This window comes from Emydura macquarii, unplaced genomic scaffold, assembly GCF_026122565.2.
Source record: "Emydura macquarii macquarii isolate MOO-44397 ecotype Brisbane River unplaced genomic scaffold, CSIRO-AGI_Emac_v2 contig_629, whole genome shotgun sequence".
In the NCBI taxonomy this organism is placed as follows: Eukaryota; Metazoa; Chordata; order Testudines; family Chelidae; genus Emydura; species Emydura macquarii.
Window position 1 is genome coordinate 6,099,479 of NW_027130766.1, and position 20,999 is coordinate 6,120,477.

The following is a 20,999-nucleotide window of genomic DNA, read 5'->3' on the forward strand; positions in this document are numbered from 1 at the left end:
CGCCCTTGCTTCAACTTAAGCCCATTGCTGCTTGTCCTGTCCTCAGAGGTTAAGAACAGTTTTTCTTCCTCCTCCTTGTAACAACCTTTTATGTGCTTGAAAACTGTTATCACGTCCCCTCTGTCTTCTCTTCTCCAGGCTAAACAAACCCAGTTCTTTCAATCTTCCCTCATAGGTCATGTTTTCTAGACCTTTAACCATTTTTGTTGCTCTTCACTGGACTGTCTCCAATTTGTCCACATCTTTCCTGAAATGTGGCGCCCAGAACTGGGCACAAGACTCCAGCTGAGGCCTGATCAGCGCAGAGCAGAGCAAAGTATTACTTCTTCTGTCTTGCTTACACCATTCTTGCTAATACATCCCAGAATGAGGTTTGCTTTTCTTGCGACAGTGTGACACTCACTGTTGGCTCACATTTCGCTTGTGGCCCACTCTGAGCCCCGGATCCCTTTCGGCAGCACTCCTTCCTAGGCAGTCATTGCCCATTGTGTGTGTGTGCAACTGATTGTTCCTTCCTGAGCGAAGTACTTTGCATTTGTCCTTATTGGATTTCATCCTGTTTACTTCAGTCCATTTCTCCCGTTTGTCCGGATCATTTTGAACTTTAATCCTGTCCTCCAAAGCACTGACAACCCAGCCAGAGACCTCGCCTGAAAGATGGGCGCAGGGGGACGTCCCACCTGCTGGAAGAGGCAGGCTGGCAGGGAGGGATTGGTTGTGAGGGACAAAGGGGGGCTCATGCTAGGGGGTGCTTCGCTGTCGGCAAGGAATGCCTGCAGTGACCCTCCTCTTGGCATCTGCCTTCCCGCAGCCCCGGGTTCTGTGCCCGCGTGGCATCGCCGGAAGGGAGGCAGCATTTGGCAAAGCCACTGGGGAGGAATCCTCTGCTTCCCATCACCCCACGGTTGCAGCCGGGATGTCCGGCTAGAGATGAGTGCACAGGGGGCACCAGCTGGGCGCTGGGTCTGCAAACAGGAGCCCACGTGTGTTTTGGTCGATCGGAGACTTGGCTGTTCAGCCCTCCAGGTGGAGGAAGACACCCTGTGCGCACTGCAACTTGCCTTCCCCGGAGGGGCATCTGGCCAGCTCCGGGCTGGCGGAGAGGGGGGTTGAATGGGAGGTGGCAGGGGCTGAGAGACAGTGGGCAGCAGAGGTAGCGGCAGGCGGGAGCTCTCCGGAGGCAGCGTATAATGATCCGAAGTGCCCCTGACTAGCGGGGCGAGAGCCCTGCCGACACGGCTGGGGCAGGCTGGTGTCTCGCAGTGTCTGGGATGGAGGTTGCGGGTGAGAGATGGCTGCAGGTTAGAGTCTAGGTAGCACGTGTGCTGCTCCCTCTGTCTCTCTTTCCGAGGCTTGTCTGTACTGGTTAGAATCACAAGGGCACATTCAGCTGTCAGCTTAAAAATAATCCAGCGAGCAGGCGGCCTAGACAATGGAGACCGCAGATGGGGGAAAGAGCTGGGCTGGGGCGCTCCTGGGCTGAAACAGCGAGGCTCCCCCCCTTTGCCTGGAGCCTCCCCCGAGAGAGAGTTATGGGGACTGGTGGACGTTTAGTCTGCCACGGGGGGATGGAGGGGAGCCTCGCCCGTAAATCAGAGAGATTTGGCCCAGGCGGCTGGGCTGCCCAGACCCGCAACGGCCAGGGTGTACTGAAACCAAGCTGGCGGCTTGGTTGGAATAGTAGTGGGTCAGCATGGGGGCAGGGGAGGAGGGCAGGGAATGAGGGACAATGCGTCCCAACAGCTGCTCTGTGTCCTGGACATCAGGGGGTTCCTTTGGAAGCGACTTGTCCCCTTGAGCCGGGTTCTGCTGGAGTGAAGGCAGTGGGGTGGCGTGCTCTTGGAGTTATGTGAGGTTCCTCTCCTGCTCTGGATGTAAGCTGCGAGCTCTTGCAGGCAGGGGCTGTCTGTTCCTTGTTTGTACAGCACCTGGCACCATAGGGGCCCGGTTCAGAAGTAGGTCTCCTAGGCACTGTCACACTGCAAATAATTAATAATACTCCCTACGGTCTCAGAGCGGGGGCCGAGCTAACCCGCTGCAGGGTTTCATCGCCAGCAGGCAGCCTCTCTTCGTCACTCGGGAAAGATACGAGCGAAGGTGTCAGGCTGGGCATCTTTATTTTTGCTCTTCAGAATTCCTGTGTCTGTTGGGTGAGTGTGCCTGGGGGCGCCTGGCTCTGGGCGATAGAGACTGGGGTGCTTTGGCAGGCTGTCCCGTTTTGACTCCTGGAGGGATTATCCGCAGGATCTGTGGCAGTGTGAGCTATTGGCCTGGGTGCTGGATAGAGACTGGGGAGACCTGGGTCTATCCCAGCTCTGGCACTGGTTTGCTGGGGGGCCTTGGGCAAGCCCCTGCCCCTTACTGTGTCTCGGTTTCCCCATCTGTAAAATCGGGCTGATGATCCTGACCTCCTTTTGGAAAGTGCTTGGAGATCTCCTGGTGTGCAGCGCTGCGTGAGGGCGAGGGAGGGAGGCAGGTGACGGTTCCCCTGAATAACGTCAGCCTGGGGAGCACTAAGTGATCGGCTGAGGCTCTGATCTTCCAAACCATGGCCCCGCGAGAGCGCGAATGTTGGGACAGGACGCTGCGGCCTTGGCATGCGCACTGGCAGGGCAGCCGTTCCCGGGTAGGAGGCCGGGCACGTGGGGGGCTGTGGGCAGCGTGTTCCCACATCCAGGACAGGACGAGCCCTTCGCAGCACGGCTGGGTTACCCAGCAGCCAGGCCCGCTCGGGGCCTGGGGAGAGACAAAGGGTTTTTGTGGACCCCGCGCTCTCATCCCCCACCGCTCCGGCTTCCTTTCACATGTCAAGTGAGGAGGCCGAGGGAGGACAGTGTCTGAATTTCAACACCCTCAGGCCGTTGCGGCTTCGCTCTCCCATGCCCTCCCTCCTCAAGGGGCGATTTTGTTCAGCTGCCTCTCAGGCCGGCGCTGGGAATATTAACGAAGCCCCGGGGGGGTGTGTGTGTGTGTGGGGGGGGGGGCGGGCCTGGAAAGGACCCCACTGATCTCCAGCCCACTTTGTCTTTGGCCTCCGTCCGCTCGGCCTGTGCCCGCTTGTATGCGGTGGCGAGGAGTGACCAGGCCTGGTGCCGTTGGCGCCCTGAGGGATCTATTTAGGTAAAGTACAGCCTGCCTCTGCGCTGGCTGTAATTACCCGGGGTCCGCGACGCTGCCGTTTTCTCCACTTCACTTGCGCTGCAGGGATGCTAGGCAGAGCTCCGCCGGGTCCTGCGGCTCTTGGGAAGTGGCTCCTGCAGTATTGGTTTGTCCAGTGAAGTGCCGGCATCTCCTGGGAGCCGGGGAGTGCCGGGGGGGTGGGGTTGCTCCGACACTTTCACGGCTGGAAATCAAGCCCCCTCGGGCACCCCTTTGCTGTCCCAGGTGGCTGTGCCTAGGTACTGAGCCTGCTCTCCTTGGCATCCTGGAGCTCGGCTCAGCGGTCAGCGGGCTCTGGAACTTGGCCGGCGCTCGGCTCCTCTGAGCCCCAGTTTGTTTTGCTGAGCAGAGCTGTACGTTTCTTGGGTAAATTCAGGAACGGTCAAAAGTTGGAGGGGGTAGAACTGGGAGCGACGGGACGGGAATTCATAATGTTTGTGCGCCTCTGACATTGTCCACTGGAGCATCTCAGAGAGGTTCCCACACGCTAGTCAGTCAAGCATCCCAAGCCCATCCCCCTGTGATGGATTATCAACTCCTCTTGCAAGGTGCAGGTGGGAAAACCGAGGCATGGAGACGGAAATGATGGGGCCAAGGCCTGTGGCAGAGCTGGGAATGGAACCCAAGGCTGAGGTTGTCCAAGCCACCTAGGGGATTTGGATGCTCAATCCCCATTCATTTGAGCGAGGATTGGGCATGTAAACCCCCTGGGCAATTTGAAAACCACAGCTAAGATCTCCTGACTTCTGCTGCTGTGCTTTAACTACTCTGCAGACTTCACCGCCCCCCAGAAACATTTAGGCTGATTGTCATCCTCGCCCTTTGTGTCCCTGTAGGAGGTAGAGACCCAACTCAAGGTTGGGGTCCCACTGGGCTAGACACTCCCTTCCCTGGAGAACCTTCCGTTGCTGAGATCACTTGGACTGTAGGATTGTCTTCCCCCAGCAGACGTGGAGAGGAGAAGAGGGGCCAAGCCCGGGGAGATGGATCGGTCATGACTGAGCGTCTCTTTCTTCCTCCTCTGACCACTCTGCCTCGGTGAAACTCCGTGGCAGTGCCAGGTGCTCAGATGCAGTCACTTTATTAAACAGGCTTCTGCCCTCCCCGCTCCGTTCCCACCACCCTAGCAGCGCCAGGCTCATCTTTCCTGGGGCGCCAGCTGCGTTTGTCTGATTGGACCATTTGCATTTCCACCTGGGTTATCGCTGGCAGAGCAGCCGTGTGTTTTGGGCTGGCCTTGGGGCACAGGGCCCCCCGTCTGGCCCTGTCGGATGATGCTTTGTTTCAGTGGCGTCTAGGGGATACCGTGGGGGGATTTGCCTCGGCTTATCTGGCAACGGGAGCTTTTTTCTGGCTGCTGGCATATTTGTGGGGTGGGGGGTTAGCGCACAGCTGCAGCCGGCTCAACTATTCTGCTTTCTCTGACTGGTCAAGGCTGCCTGGGAGGGAATTGCAGGCTGGAAGGGTCCCTAGAGGTGGGTTTGATCAAGGAGCCCCCTTCAACACCCATGTTAATGAGGAAGGCACTTCAGCAACCTGCCGCTGCCTGCCTCCGGGTTCCTCTTTAATCTCTAGTTCTTTTTTTCCCTTCCCCCTTTTCCCCCCGTTTCCCTTTCTTGCCTTTCTCTTTTTCTTTCCCTTTCCACTTTCTGTCTGTTTCACATCAGTCGAAACTTCCCCGCCAGCCCTCCCCGCTGGAAGGGAGAGGGTGCCCTCGCTGTTTACTGGAGCAGGGCTGCCCTCCAATAACCCCGCATTTCTCCTGCTTCCTGCATTTTTGTTGCTGTTGTGACAAGAGCCAGCCCGGGAGGAATCTGGGTTTGCTGCCGCTCCGGGGCTGTTTTTTCCTCTCGAGCAGCGACCCTGAGTATTACCGTCCTACAGCGTAGTTGGGTGAGGCCTCTGTGTCATTCAGGCTGTGGTGTGCGGGCGAACGTCCAGCGTCTCTGGTGCCCCACCCCGTGCCCCCCTCTGGTTCCTGGCACAATCACACTGTCCTCTCTCCCCTTGGGAACACCAGGCATTTGTGCAACTCCAGCCAAAGACCGACCCCCACCAGGCTGTAAGGAGAGGGAGAGGGCAGCATCCAGCTGATTGTCATGTGGTTCGGCTCGCTGGGGGGCCGGCTCGGCTTGCTGTGCCTGCATAGCATGGGCTCTGGGGGTGCTAGGAGGCTGGCACAGGGGGGCTTAATCTCACAAAGGGGCCTGAGCTGAAGAAAGGCTCCGTGCCGTGAATGGCTGATGAGGGGTGGGCCATGGTGTAGCGTGCTGGATGTCTGTGAAACAAGAGCGTGGCAAGCCCTTTCTGCCCCAGATAGATTGCTGGTATCTGTCAGAGCTGGGAGTCCCATGGGGGGCAGGAGACGGCTGGCTCAGCGTGATTAAAATCTGCATCCCCCACCTGATCGGGGCTGCTGTCTGTCTCCGGGACAGCGTTGGGGGCCGTGGCAGCCTTGTCTGACTGGGAGGTCTAGCCGGCAGGGGAGCTGTGTCTGCGCGTAGCCAGCTGCACCCGGCGCACAATGAAGTCAGATGCACAGGCACAATTTGCACCCAGCAACTTCCTCCTGCCTGGAGCCGAGCTTTGCCTGTCTGCGTTAGGGGTTCGGGCCGGCCAAAAGAGGGCGAATCCTCAGGACAGGCAGAGCCTGGGTGAAAAGCCGCAGGCTGGGCGGAGGCGGGAAATAGCTCCGACCCTGCTGGGCACAGGATTTTGGTCCGGGCTGTCCCTGTACATGTCCCAGATTAAGCAGTTTCAAGCCAATGAGGCGACACGTGAGGAGGAGGTGGGGTTCCCTCTTCCTGCTGATTCACTCAGAGTCAAGAGCAGGGCTGGAGCGCAGGCCTCTGCTATTGTGAGCTGAAGCAGCCTGAGCCGTCCCTCCGGCTGTGGAATTGCCAAGTCGTATTATACGGTAACACTGTGCTCTTCTGTTCTGCCTCTTGGCTGAGGCTCTCCCTGTCCTTTAAAACATCCTGTTTATTCAGGCTCCCCTCTCCCCTGCAAGGAAATGGCATTATCGCCTCTCCCCCCATTTACGGGTGGGGAAACTGAGGCATGGAGCGGTGAAGCGACTTGGCTGGTGTGATCAAGGGAGTTTGATCCAGGCATCGGCGCTGAACCTAGCTATCTTGAGTCCCAGCCTTATCCACGAGGCCAATCTTCCTCTTGAACCGCACTTCCCCATTCCCTCCCTCCCAATTGCTGATCTCTGTTCGGGTCATTGCAAATCTTCCTCTTTTCCTCCTCTTTGGCATCAGTCCCATTTCGCTCCCACGTTCTGACACTTCCTGAGAGGTGGCTTGAGCGTGTCAGCTGGGTCTAGCAGGCCTGAGTCCCCCCCATTCTGCCTCTTCTGCGTCATTCGCACCAGTGCAAATTTAAACCGAGCTCTTGTATAGCACTGTACGAAGGAGGGCAGGGTCATTATCCTTCATTTACAGATGGGGAAACTGAGGCACAGGGAGGTGAAGTGACTGGCTAGTGGCATAGCCAGGAATAAAGCCCAAATCTTCTGAGTCTCAGTCCAGTGCTCCATCCGCTAGGCCAATGTGCAGAGCAACACAGAGGTGGGCCCCATGAATAAACTTTTCCAAAGCACACATGGGACTAAACAGTCTAAGTCCTGTTTTCCAAAGGGATTTAGGAGCCTACAGCTTGTCCATGCAGGAAAGTGATTCTGGAATAAGGTCGGGTGTGAACTGGAAGCACTATCGCTATTCCAGGATAAGTACGGCCACATGGGATGTTATTCCGCAAGCCATGCTGGTCAGTTTCCCTGTGTAGACAAGATCCATGCTTTCCCATTGAAGGTCAGTGGGAGGTAGACTCTTAAATCACTTAGGGGGCTTTGAAGAATTTTATCCCATCTCTTTATTTTGTGGGGTCGGGGGAAAGATCAATAAAACCATCGTGCGGATGGAAAAGATGAGCGAGGAGGGAGTGGAATCCCCTTATTACACGTGCGTCTGTCTGGCAGGCCCTGCCGATATGTATTTTATAATAAGAACAATAACAGCACCTGGTTCTCATCACTAGATCTCAAAGCACTTCACGACTGTCAATGTATTTATCTTTACAACGCACCAGTGAGGCAGGGCAGTGCTGTTATGCCCAGTTTCTCTGTGCCTCAGTTTCCCCAACTGTGAAATGGAGATAATACTATTGACCTCCCTTGTGAAACACTTTGAGATCTACTGATGAAAAATATAAGGTATGAGCCAAGATTTATTATTATTTATTGATTTGTTATAGAGACAAGGTGGGCGAGGCAATATCGTTTATTGGGTTCACTTCTGTTGGTGGAAGAGGCAGGCTTTCCAGCGACACAGAGCTCTTAACCGGAGTGTCCAAGCTAAACACCGGGGAGGGCAGATTAAGTATGTGGAGACAAAAGGGTGGTTAAAAAGCATCATTGTCCCATTTGACAGACGGGGAATCAAAATGGAGAGAGGGGAAATGAGTTACCCAAGGTCACCCAGCAGGTCGAGTGCCAGCCCAGTGCCTTAGCCGCAAGACCATCCTTCCTTTCACTGGGACCGCCAGGGGATGGTTAGTTGGGAAAAACACGTGATCCAAGCGGAGATCTGCCTTAACGCCTTCTTCTTGCTCCCTGACAGCCGACACTGGGCCGGAGAGATGGGACCTCTGCGAACGACAACGCCCACCCAGAGGAGCCCTTCCCCTGGGTGGGGCCGAAGACGGTGCTGCTACAGAAGAGCTCTCAGGGGGGGTTCGGATTCACCCTCCGCCATTTCATCGTCTACCCCCCGGAGTCGGCGGTCCATTCCAATGTCAAGGTAGCGCTGCCTGGCGGTCACAGCCATTTGGAAATAGCTGGTCACCCCTCCCTCAGCCTGAGTACAGTGATAGCCTTATCTCGAGGGGTGCTGGGGAGGAGGGGGGCAGGGTAGCTGCTTTGGGTCCCCTATATCCCAGGACAGGCCTGGGTGTTGATCACTATCGAATTCCTCAGAGTGACTCACGTGGGTGAACGTTACCAGGGTCCTAAAAGGGGAAAGAACCCAAAGAATCCAATTTCCCTTTCTCCTTCCCGGCTGTTCTACGGTAGGATCCTCCCTTCAGGTTCACCCTGGCTGCACCCCTCTGGCCTGTGCTGGGGCGGGGGGCGGGGGGGGGGAGGGGGGCTGACTACCTGACGGCTGGAAATCTACGAGGCTCTGGCACTGAATCTGATGGGAACGGCCCTTCCGTCAGGCCCATGGAGCACCTTGTCTCTCTCGCTCAGCCTGTCAGTTGCCTTGGCTTGCACCACTGCCATGTGCTTTGAATTCTGGGTATTTCCGTTGGGGAGAGGAGCCCTGCGGTCACCCAGTTTCTTTGCCCCCCCCCCCCGACCCCTCTAAGACACTTTCGGGCCCCTGAAATTCCGTCCATCTCTGCCCCAGGTTCCCGCTTCACACCTTCTTTCCCACGGTTCCGCCCCCCCGACCCTCCCTGTCCTCCATGGACGCGCCCCAGCACCGTGCCTCGTTTAGGTACCTCTAGGGGCCTTGCATCCTGGCGACCTCCCTCTGGCCAAGGTGGGGACTGGATGTGCCTGGCCAGGACCTTGGCTGCAGGGGGCCGCCCGAGAGTAACGAGGCATCCTCCCCTCCCCCCAGAGCTGAGCGGGCCGTGTCCATAGCCCTCCCAGCTCCCGCCGGCAAGATGCTCTTTCTCTTCCTCTGGCTGCACCCAGCTGGTGGCCGTGAAGATGGCTTCTCCAGGCTTGGGGAAGGAAAGCTGGCCGAGATTTCCCTGCACTGCTTGGGTTTTGGTTGTGGAGAGGAAGGACAAATGGACGCAAATGACCAAACGGACAGTCCGCTCCAGACCTGGCTAGAACCATGGTGTCTGGTCAGAGAATAGGGCCCGGCTCTCCATCTCTAGACCCTACCATCTTAATGAGAAACTGGTAGCTCTGAGCGGCCGCCAGCCCTGCCAGCCGACGGCTGCCGTTCCCCTGCCTGCCCAGCCGCTCTGCAGGTTTTGCCATATGATGGAGTCAGATAAATTCCTTAGATGCACAAGCTGATACCGTGGAACCCATGCCAGGTGCATTAGTGGGCTGCATGAAGACCCTGGACACAGAGAATTTGCCTCCTACTCGACCGGAGCATTGGCCTGTTGGGTCTGGTGTTTTTCCTCCAAGAGAGGCCAATGCGTGTTGCTTTCACAATATCCTGCACTGTGCAATGCCACGTCGGGGGGAATTCCTTCCCGTCCACTGCCGCCAGTAGACGCCTCCCTGGAGCACAGCGTTTGCCTGTCCGTGTTGTAGAGAACGCCAGCGCATACCTTCTCCAGCGCCAGCATTCGGCTGCTTGACCCGCTATGGTGTGAGGGTTGCTGGGGGATTTGCTGGCGGAGAGCTATGTTTCCAAAGCAGGGTGCAGGGAGACAACATGGGGGTATTGAATAGCCCAGCTGGGGAGCATGGGGTAGGAAGTGCAGCTGTGGTGCCGCCCCCAATCAGCTTCCTAATTCAGGGGTTCTGGACCCTCTCCCAGCTGCTCGTCCCCAGGGATGCATCCCAATATCCTGTGCTGCTGTCCCTGGAAGGGGAAGCTGGGGTGGGGCTTTGAATCTGCTTGTAACTGAGCCCTGTGGAAAGGTGGGGAGCTGGGGAGCCACCCAGCCAAGCTACTGGAGACCCTCGTGTTCAGGCTGCAAACTGCTCCAGCCCAGTGGTAACTGGGAACGCAGTTAGCCCCTTCACCACCCAACGGCAGCCTGGACAGATACAGCCAACGTGCACCCTTGAAACGCTCTGAGGGACGTGGCCCATCCTGATACCTCCCTAGCAAGGTGCGTGTGCTGCTGTGATTAAAGCCACGAGCTGGGGCAGGCCATCTGGACCCTTCACTCTGCACAATTCATGCAAAATAACCCCAGAGCAAGAGGGGAATATTAGTGAAACTGAGGCATGGGTTGGGCCCAACCGAGTCATGCCTGTGGCACGCGGCGGCATCGCCTCGTGGTGAAACTGCCTGGGGAGGGGAGAAGAAGAGGATTTAAGGGGCAGAAAATCACCGCAACTCAGGAACTGCCAAAGCCAACAAGCCATGGATGCCCCTACGTCTACTCTAGTGGCCAGTCCCTGCTGTTTCAAAGGAAGCTGACCCAGTTGTGCTACGCTTTCGTGAGCGAAACAATTCCTTCCAGACCCAGTGCCCCCTGCGCGTCTCCCCTCCCTTCCCAAACAGGGACCAGCCTGTCCCCTGCAGCGGGAGGATTTGCTGAAACATTTTTGACCTGCCTCTTTAGCTTTGTACAGCTGCCTTTGTTTGTTTGTGGGTGCGTATAAATCCCCCCCCCCCCCCCTTCACAATCTGCTGAGCTCTTTGCTCTGCTGATCGCCGGTGGCCACGAATTCCACAGGTTTGCTACATGCTGCCCCCGGCAGATTGACTGGTAGCAAATTTACAGCTTTTAAAATTTACTGCCTGCCGGTTGGAAGCTCTGCTTGCTTTTCTGTGGCAGGATCAAGAGAAATGGCTGCTGGTTTCTTAGCTAACCAGTCATTATCAGTGAATAATCTCCCATCTAGTTCCTCTGGAAGATGAATAGCACAAGCCGTTTTTATCTTCCCTCCATGACCTCTTAACAATCAGAGCTGTAAAACCCCAGGGCGCGCTCAATTCTGTGTGGACCTGGGTGGCCTGTTCTTCTGAAAGGCATTTGTGTAAAGAGGAAGGATGAGCTTGTGAGTCAAGACCCTTGGCTGGGACTCAGGAAACCTGGGGTCAATTCCTGTTTCTGCCACTGACTCCCTGTGTGACCACGGGTAAGCCATTTAATCTCAGCCTGCATTCTCCCGGCAGTAACGCGGAGAAAGGGACTATTATTTCCCACCTTCTCTCTTGTCTGCTTAGATGATAAGCTCTCGTTGAAAGGAGCTGTCTCTTGCTGTATGTCTGTCCTCCCTTTGCCCCTGTCCTGATCTCAGCTAGAGCCTCCAGCCTCCGCTATAGTTAATAACACGCGAAACACATGCAGGTATTTGCAGCTTTGCCGTGCAAGCCAGGTGTCCGCGTGGTTGTGGGCACATGCCCAGCTGCACGTGGGCACGCTGTGCTATTCACACGTCGCTCTTTGCCGTTCCTTTTAGAAAGCCAGGCCTTGAAGTTCCCGTGGCATTTTGTTTTTGACACAGGACTTGGCCCTGGTCCACGGCTCAGATTGCCCTTCCCCTCTCTCCACTCAGTCATCAGTTCGACTGCCACCCTCCACCCCAGAGGTGGCCGCTTTTCACCAGGGCTGTAGGGCATGTATCTGCTGTGAAATCTGCCCGAGGAAGCCTCTCAAGGGCTGACCTGATTGGACAGAGGTGGAGCCGGACCTTACCTCCCTGTATTTGGGGCAGTCCCTTAGAACTGGGGATTGCCTTATAAGGGTGGCTGGTAAAATACTCTGGGATCTTTCAGGGTGAGCGGGTGTCGGGCAGCTGCCAACGTGGAGATTCACTGGCTGGAGATCAGAGCTGATGATGAGAGACCTTTGGGGGGGGGGAGCATTTAAAGATGGGGCTCGTCTGGGGGTGGGGAGAAGGACACAAAGGGCTCTGTCACTGCTGCTCAGGAACCGTTGCTTTGCTAAGCCTTTTCCTCTCCCTGGCCATCCTGCTCGATTTTAGGAATCAAACAGCGTCTTGACTCCAGGTGGCCTTTGATCTTTCCACCAGCTGTTCGTATTTGCAGACTTTTAAACATCTGCCAATAGCACCCAACTGTTAGCCCCTTCCCCAGACCAGCAGGGCATTCCTGGTTCCCGGTGGAAGTGGGGAGCCCGGGAAAATGGAGCTTTCTGTGACCGCAGCATCTGGAACCATCCGACATTGAGCCATGTCCCATCGCAGCATGTGGGGACATCTGGCAGCGACACATGACGGCGTTAGCTCAGCTGTGCCCCAGCGCCAAATCCTGACCCGGCTCTATAACCTCTGCTGTGCGCAGCATCAGGGAACTGCAATCCAGCTGCCCAGCGCCCGGGAAGCCACAAGCTCTGAGATTTAACTCCGTCATCTTGGCTCTATCCCAGCACGGGATCTGAGAACCTGCAGCGCCTCTGCTGTGGCCTGCAGCATCCAGAACTCGGACACCGAGACCTGGCTGCCTTCCCTTTGCCGCATCCCAGGGAGCTATTCACAAATCCCTTGCCCTGACACGGGCCTGCTTGTCTCCTGCTGTGTTACGTGGGCCTGGCTCCTAACCACCTGTCCCATGGCAGCCTGGGCGGAGCTGGCAACAGAAGTGTGGCAAGATCGACCGGTGACTCCTTTTGACTTGGGACCGTGGCCCTGCCGCTTTCCCCTCCTGCCCCTCTCACAACCCTGCTGGGCGGGCCCTGCCTGTGGCTGGGATCCTGGGCACTGAGGCGCCCTGAACCGCGGTGCTGTTGGCTGGCGGCTCTTTCGTTCGGATTCAGCGTCTGGCCTGGAGCTGCTGCCCGGGCGGGACCGTGCAGTGCGGGTTCCACGAGCCGAGCCTTTGCCTGCGTCAGCACGGAAGAAAAGGCCGGCCGGGGGCTGGAATCGCTCAGTCTCTCCCCTTCTCTTCTGCGACATCAGCTTCCTCCAGACAAAGGGGGACCTCTCTCAAAGAGCCTTCCAGGCCATGCAGCCTCTTGCCGGACTCTGTTGTGCCCCCCGAGGTTCCCCTGCCCCCTTCAGTCTCCCCCATCTACACAGGTGCTTCTCTGGCTCTCTGAGCAGCTGAGTCACTGGGGGATCTCGCCTCGACGTGCCCTGTGCCAGCCGCAGTGTCCAGCTGGGGAAGCGAGTCAGTGACGTGTCCAGCAATGGAGCTCGGCTCTCCTGTGTCCCAGTCCAGTGTCTGAGCCACTGGATCGTCCTCCCTGCTTCTCGCTGTTACTGCCTTTTCTGCACACGGGCACCACGGAGCGTCCCCTTCCTGCTGAGTCAGCTCCAGCGAAACGGGCATGGAAGTGTCCCAGGCCGGGCCCCCAAACTCCTGGCCTGCCATTCACCTGGATGCTAATAGGGGCGAAGGGCTGGATGTTTTACTCACCCATAAATAACACAAACCCCACGTCTCCTCTCTCTGGGTGAGCAGATCCCCTCACAGGCTGTTCTAACCCACTCCCACCCGCCCAGATGCCTCCATCCTACCTCTGCCTTTCTTGAAGTGTGACAGGGCTCCCTTGCCTTGCTGGCAGCTTCCTGCAAGCGCCCGGCAGGGAGGTGTGATCCCGGGCAGGGCAGGTGCAGAGCGATAAGCTCCCAGGATTGGGGCGCACCCGGGATCCCAGGGCAGGGGAGCCTGCACCAGCCTTGCAAAGAGCAGGCGGGAGCTTTGCACCCTGGGATCAAGGCCAGGAATTGGGGGCCGGTGCTTGGCAGAGGAGGCTGCGAGTTGGTCAGGCAGAGCGTCCCCCCCCAGCGGTGATCAACCCTCGCAGTGAGCGCCCGGACCAAAGGGAAGGTTTGGAGAGCAGCCGCGCCGGTTCTAGGGCAGCAGGAAGCAGGGCGGAGGAGCCGGGTCCCGGGCCAGATCTGGGAGCCAGGTTTCGGTGGAGCTGACTCAGCGGGAGTGAGACGGGAGCTCTGCATTCCACGCAGGGCATCCTGGGCGCTGCCGCCGGGGAGCCGAACCCACAGGCCCCCGGCTTGCCTTGCCTGCCAGAGGAGGCAGGGCAGGCCGGAGTGCCACGCAGCCCTGGGGGAGGGGGCCCACAGGAAGACTGGCTTCCCCCCCGCATCCCTGAGAGCCATGGATTTCTGTCTGTCCACGTCCTTCGCTGCTGGCTCCCCCTAGCACCAGCCCCGGAGCCGTGGGCGTCTGGCAGCTGCCCCTGATCTCGGGGGACGGGTGAGATCCCTGCCTCTGCAGCCCCAGCCCTGTGCTTCTTGCTTTCCCCTCCCAGCTCCTGCCCACAGGGGCACCCCCCACACCCACCCCTCGACATGTCCAGATGCCCCTTGGGTCCCACTGAACCGATCCCCCTAGAGCAGCCGGTTCACTGATCCTGGCACGTGACCTGGTGCCCAGCTCCTGTGTGGCAGGAGACGCAGGAAGCAGCACGCCGGGGAGATTAGCAGAGCTGCAGTCTAGGACGTCCTGGCGCATCCTCCCAGCGTCAGCCCCTGCCTGGGACCAGCTGGGGTCAGGTCAGGATAGGAGACGTCAGCTCCGAGTTCGGAGGGATTCTCCCTCTCCCCCCCCCAGCTCATGCTAGCCTATCCCCACGTCTGTCACCCCGGGGGGCGAGAACTCTCTCCAAATCCAGACCCCTCCCCCTCTCCGCCTCCGTCCTCCCCACTGCAGCCCTTGTCAGCTCCCATCGTGCCATAAATAACGCAGAGACGCAAAGACGGCCCCTCCGGCCAGAACCGGCACGTGGCCTGCCCCCATCCGCCCGGGATGATCATCGCAGCACTAAATATAGCCGTGCTCGGACCATCCCCGTGTCCCGAGAGCGTCCCTGGCACAGCGCTTCCATGCGGGGGTGACTGTCAGCCCCTCCGCCGGCATGGCCGGGGAGCCACTGAGCCAGGCGGCACCAACGCCATCCGCTTCCTCCCAGATGCGCACGAAGGATTTGGCCCTTGTAACCAGGGTCTCAGGCTGCTCTGCCGCGAGCCCTTTGGCAGACTCGGGGCCAGGGAATGGGGTTCCCTTGAAGGGCCGGGGCGGGGGCTCCCTCAGGAGCAGACCCCGGGGGAACGTCTGTTTCCTCCCAACCAACTGAGCCTTCCTGGCCCACACGGGTTCCCTCCTTGGCCTCGTAGCCTCTGCTCCAGCCCCAGCCAAACCTGGTGGGTTTGAATCGGTGCCCGTTTCCCTCCGGCCATGCCAGCTGCCCGCGGCATCCCACAGCCATCGCCCCACGGTCGCCCCTCCTGGCATGGGCCTGTTGTGGGGTGGGAGGGCAGGATTTACCCTCAGGGCAGGGAGCAGTGGTTGTGGTGGTTATCTTCCACCAGACGCTACTCAAGGGATGCCCCGGTCATGGGGCCCCCTCCCCAACTCCTGGAGCTGTGCTGACCCCTGTGGGGGAGAGGAGAGGAGATTGCGCTTTCATTCTCCTGCCAGGGCCCGTGGTGAGCAGAGCTCAGCGCACCGAGACCTCGTGAGGCTGATCGCGTCTTCCGGGGAGCAGGGCGGGAGCGAGGCCGTTATTCTGCCGCCCTGTCCCGGAGGAGCCAGAGCCGGCCGGTGCCGTGTTCCCGTCTGATCGGGCGGAGCAGCTTGCCTGGCTTGTGCCCTTTTGCCTGAGCCCCTGCCTGACCACATCAGGCCTTCCTGTGCGAAGGGGGCAGAGAGGGCAAAGCCTGCCTTGGCGCGTGCTCCCCTGGGGCAGTCTCTCCCTGTCCTAGGGCAGGAAGCTTTCAGGGCTGAGTGAGAATGAACTTCCCTCTCCCCTGCCAAGCTGGGGGTGCAGCCCCCGGGAGATCCGGTGTCACAAGTTAATTTTACCCTCTGTGCAGTCGAGGCGGCGGAGGGAGGATAACGCGGCTACAGCTGCTGCTGGAGGGCAGTTTCTCCCTGGTCGCTGGGCTGGCGTTTCAGTGCCCCACGGGTTATCCCTGCTCCCCGTTTGCTGAGCCGCGCCCGGTGCCGGGTTCCCCCTTTCGCTGTAATGAACTGTAATGGGAATCTGTCTCTCCCCGCCTCCGTGGGACTGCTCGCAGCGCGGTGTCTGTGGCCCAGCTGTGACGTCGGTCTCTCTCTTCTCTTCCCTGTGCAGGAGGAAGAGAATGGAAACCGAGGAGGTAAGCGCCTGGCTCTGGCTCCCAGCGGCTCGTATGGTCTGTGCACCCTTTGCACATGTATGTGTGCGTGTGCCTGGGCATGCATGACCGTCGGTGTGCCGGTGTGCGTGTGCGAAAGGGAGCTGCTCGGCCTGCAGTCCCGCTTCACAAGTGCTTGGAGAGGGGGGTTGTTTGCTTGCCCGTTGGTGCAGAAAGGCCCCCTCCCTCAGCTCTGCTAATGCGCCCCAGTCCTGACCTGCAGCCCCCATACCGCCCTAGTCCTGCCCCCTCCCCCAGCTCCGCTGTTGCACCCCAATCCTGACCTGTGGTTCCCCCCCCACCATTCCACTCCCGGGCTCCCCCATGCACACTCTGCAAGTACCTCTCAGTGCGAACACACGGCCCTGTCTGCTGTTCCTAGCCGAGGCTCTGTCCTCAATCCTGACCTGCAGCCCCTTCTGCTGCTCTGCTCCTGGGACCCCCGGCCTCTCTCCCACTGCACCTCCCTTCTATTCCTGGCCTGGGCTCTCCCCCTCCAAACACCTCGCCCTGGGGATGAGCCATCTCCGTCCTGGCCTGCAGGGACGCCCCGTGCTGCTCTCTGGCAGTGCCCCCAGCCGTCCCGCAGCACGCATGCTGCCAGGCCTCTCCCGAGCAGATGTTGCTGGCCGTGCAGCTTCAGTGGTTTTGCCTCGGAGACGGATCCCCGACCAAGCTCGGATCAGGGCCCTGGAGGCTTACAAGAGGGTCTGTGCTGAGGTTCGGGGCCGAGCGGGAGGGAGTGAGGCGCTCCCGGGAGGGCAGGATGGCTCGGGCGCGGGGGGAAGCCGTGACTTCCACGGCTGTGTGTTTGGAAACGAAGCCGCTCTTGGCTTGGCTTTGTGCAGGGGCTGGGTCTGAAGCGCAGCAGCCAGCCTGCACCTCCAGGCTGGATTTGTTACACGGCCGTGATGCAGTCAGCGCGGATCGCCGCATTGACGGAGAGCTTCCAGTTCTGGCCCGTCACTCGGCTCCAGCCCCGCGGGGAAGGGGCAGGCTGCAGAGTCAGCAGGGCTGGCGTCTGTGAGGCCCCCAGGCGATGGACAGGCCACTCTTCGGGCACATTTGAAGCCTGTCTTAGGAAATGGATTAATTTAGCATTTCCCCGCCCAGGACCCCAGGCCACCCCCAGCATCTTGCCATGACCCCAGGCCCTTGCAGCTAAAGGATTGTGGGGTGTGGGTGGGTCGGGACTAGAAATCACAGCTGCTTGTCGGCTCCCAGGTGGAGAGAGGATGAGAACCAGTGATTGGAAAGGGGCTGGGACCTTCCTTCCCTCCCGCCCACCTAGGAGCGCCCTTCTCCCACCAGAGGTCCGGGGGGGGATGCATGTTCCCCCCCACTCAAATAACGTTCGTCTGGCCTGCATCGGCCAGTGCTGGTTGCTGGTTTAATTGCGGCATGGGGATATTCTGTGGGTGTGTCCCAGGTGTGTATTTTGCGGGGCTCTAGCAGTGCACGTGTGTAACATCTGTGTGTACCCGCGAGTGTCATCTGTGTCCACGGCTGGTGTGTGTGCGTGTGTATCCTCTGTCTGTGTGTGCGCTTGTGCATATAATGCTATGGGTGTTTGTATCCGGTGCACACGAGTGTGTCTCATGCACATGATTCTCTGGGTGTGTGTCTCCAGGGAGTGTGTATCTAGTGTGCATGAGTGTGTGTGTGTATTTAGAGTGCATGTATCCAGTGTGTGTGTGCGCGCTCATGCACATAGTTCTGTGTGTGTGTGTTTATCCGGAGTGCAGGAGTGTGTGAGCGTGTGTGTGTGTGCTCGTGCACAATTCTCTGTGCGTGTGTGTCTCCAGGGAGTGTGTATCTAGTGTGCATGTGTGTGTGTATCCTGTGTGTGTGTATTCAGAATGCATGTATCCTGTGTGTGTGTGCGCGCGCTCATGCACAATTCTGTGTGTGTGTGTGTGCGAGGATACAGCCCGCCAGGCTAGAGCCTCTGACGCCCGTTCCCTTCCCTTTCCAGGAGCAGGGCCCCAGCGGAGCCGCCTGGAGCCCATGGACACCATCTTCGTGAAGAACGTGAGGGAAGACGGGCCCGCGCACCAGGCTGGCCTCCGCACAGGTGAGGAGCATCTGCTTCGTAATATGGGCGCCCTGCCGCCCGCTGCCCCACGCTGGGTCCCACATGCCCCATTGGGGGGCAGGGGATCCTGGGGCACTTGGCTGGGAAAAGCCAATGGCAAAGTGGTCCTGGGGGAAATTGAAACCCAGTGGACTGAGGGGCTCCCGTGGGGTATAGACCTCCAAAGAGCCTCCAGGAAGGGACAAGACCTTGATATTTCTGGGATCTCTAGGGTTACAAACAAGCAGGCAGAAAAAAATCTTTAGGCCGAATCAAAGCATGAATTCAGTGCCCTGCCCTGTCCCCTCGGCCGGGTCCATCCCTCCCCAAGGGACAAATCCTCCCCTTGGAGCTTGTCTGCAGAAACCCACTGAAGACCAGGGCGGGCGCCGATGGAGGGGGAGCGGAGGGAGGCTGGCACTTAGTGTATTAGCAGCGAAGCTGTTTCATGCACAGGGGAGGGAGAGAAGCTTTGATTCCTCGGCACTGCAGCAGGCTCCTTCCTGCTGGCTGGCTCTGGCGCCCGAGCGCGTCTCTTGGCTCCGTTCAGCTGCGGGTGGGAGCCAGAATTGCTTCGAAAGTGGCCATGCGCTAATGGGCAGTGGGGAGCTGGGGGTGCGTCCTGGGGGCACAGGCACGGCTGGGGCTTCTGTAGCCCATCCCCTCTGACGACCCAGAGGCCACATTCTCAACCGCTTCCCGGTGGGGTCAGTGCATGCTCCTGGGATGCCCTGCTTCGGTGTGTGCCAGCCACAGAGCTGTCCTGCAGCTGCCATCTGGTGTCCGGGGGCGGAGGAGCCTGCTCATTAGACTTAAACCCACCGGGGAAGCTGGCGGTGTGCGCTAAGGTGAAAATCCCCCCTCCACCGGGACGTTGTGGCAAAGGCTGCCCGGATAGAAGGAGAGTCACCAGAGAGCTGGGTGGAGGGGGGTGCCCGTCGCCTCCAAAGAGCCCAGGGTTGCTGGAAGCAAAGGGGGGTCGAGGAATGGGTCTGAGGTGGGGGGCCCAAGAGTGGTTCTGTGGTCCTGAGTCGCTGTCACCGATGGCATCTGTGCGCTCCCCACACGACCATTTTCTCTCTCTCTTTTCCTCCCTCTGTCTCTTGTTCACTCTCTTTTCTTTCACACCCTTTCGACCTCTGTCTTTTCCTTCTCTGCCCACCCTCATCCCATTTCCCTGGAGCTGCGGTAAGTCCAGCTCCTCTCTCACCCACAGCACCTCAGGGCTGGGATCTAGACCGGCTAGCGAGTGAGCTGTTTTACTGCTTGCCCCCGCTGCCTTTGTCGCACGGGCTTTGAAATCACGCTGCTGAATGGTTTCTGGTGCAGCACTAGGAGAGCCCCCCCTAGACGCACAAATAACCCGGACAGAGCGCTCACAGCCTGGGGGAAAACCTCCTTGTCCTTGCGTTACATTTGTTCTCACAATGTCCCGAGGGGGTGCTTCGCTTGAGGCTGTGGCTAGGGGGAGAAGGACGGTGCTTTCGCTCTTCCTCCCTCGTGCCCATCACGCTCTGATGTGACATCTGAAAGCAATTGTCTGCTGCTACCGTCAGCTGGCGGCCCAGTGGAGCTGGGGGGGGGGGGGGGAGTTAACTCCCCCGGGTGTTGGCAGCAACAGCAGTAACGGTTCGGCCGGCGCTCAGGGCGGAGGATGGCATTTGCCCAGCGAAAATGACCAGGCAATAAACCGGAAGGAAGGCGCTGAGTGTTCCGTCCTCTGGGCCAGACGTCAGCTGGCACAAGTCTGTGTCACTCCCTTGCCTTCAGCAGAGCAGTGCCAGCTGACCCCAGCCCAGGGTCCAGCCCGGCGTGGGGAGACCGAGAGGGCCGCGGTGGCGCTGGGAGAAGCTGCTGGGCCGCCTGCCGCTGGGCGTCGCGGCAGCCGTGGAACAAACCAGCTCAGCATACGCTGTGGTTCCCGCTGGCGCAGGTCGCTCCTGGTTGGCTAGCTGCTCTCCCGTTCACGTGCGTTATTTTCCCTCTGCAGGAGACCGGCTCGTCAAGGTGAATGGGGAGAGCATCATCGGGAAAACCTACTCCCAGGTCATAGCACTGATCCAGAACAGGTGAGCGCACGACGGCCCCCCAGACACGGAGTGGGGGGGGGCAGGGCACGCCCCATGGCCAGGCTGCCAGCTGTAGGGAAGTGAGGCCAAAACGTTCACACTCAAATTACGCATCTAGGCCCAAATCCTCAAAAGTGTTCAGGCGCCTAACTCCCAGCGCTAATCAGGTGCCTAAATCCCTTTGAGGACCTGCACCCTAGGCCAAGATTTTCCAGCGTAACTAGTGATTTTGGGGGGCCACCCAAAGGGGCCTAATCTGCGCTGAGAGCTGAGATCCTGCCCCATGGATGCAGGGAGCCATCGCTAGAAACTCGGGAGAATGTCAGCTCTGACTCCATCATTAGACTCCTCAAGAGATGGTCTGATTTTCCAGAGGTGCTGAGCCTCCAGCAACTGCCCCGGGCGCTGAGCACCTCTGAAAATTAGGCTGCTGATTTAGGTGCCCAGTATGGCTTGCTGGTGGCACCGGGTCTGCGGCCATTGCTCACCCTCCAGCCAGGACGGCAGTAGGGCAGCTTTAATTGCCTGACGCCTTTGCCCTAAAACGTGACTGAAATGGCCGGGTCCGTGGAACCCGACGTGAAAACAAGGCAGCCGGATCTGGGGAAACCGTCTAGCAGGGGGATCGGTGGAGCTGCGAGGAGCGGGAGAGATGTAACCTTTCGCTCTGTTCATTGCTGAGTGGGTCAGTGTGGGAGAATCGCGCCCCCCCACCCCCTTGGTTTCTCTCTCTCATTCTCACACACACCGGAAAGGGAAGAAAGAAGCCAGTGTGTGTGTGTGTCTCTTTGGAGCCATGATTTAATGTGTCTTGCCTTCTCTGATCAGAGAGGAGATACAGACAGCCAAAGCTGACCTGGATGGCTCCTAAATATAGCACCTGGGGAACGAGTCAAATGAAAGTGATCTGGATACAAACTAAATATAAAACACGGCCCTG

General features: G+C 58.9%; 1 protein-coding gene across 5 annotated transcripts in view; it reads left to right on the forward strand.

Moving 5' to 3' along the window:
* The window catches only part of ARHGAP23 (Rho GTPase activating protein 23), a 110,630-nt gene that overhangs the window by 51,941 nt on the left and 37,690 nt on the right, over positions 1-20,999 (forward strand). For all 5 annotated transcript variants that reach the window (XM_067541175.1, XM_067541173.1, XM_067541174.1 and 2 more), the window contains exons 2-5: positions 7,782-7,961; positions 15,874-15,898; positions 17,892-17,990; positions 19,981-20,059. In XM_067541175.1, the coding sequence (XP_067397276.1) occupies positions 7,782-7,961; positions 15,874-15,898; positions 17,892-17,990; positions 19,981-20,059 (383 nt within the window). The remainder of the gene's footprint in view (positions 1-7,781; positions 7,962-15,873; positions 15,899-17,891; positions 17,991-19,980; positions 20,060-20,999) is intronic.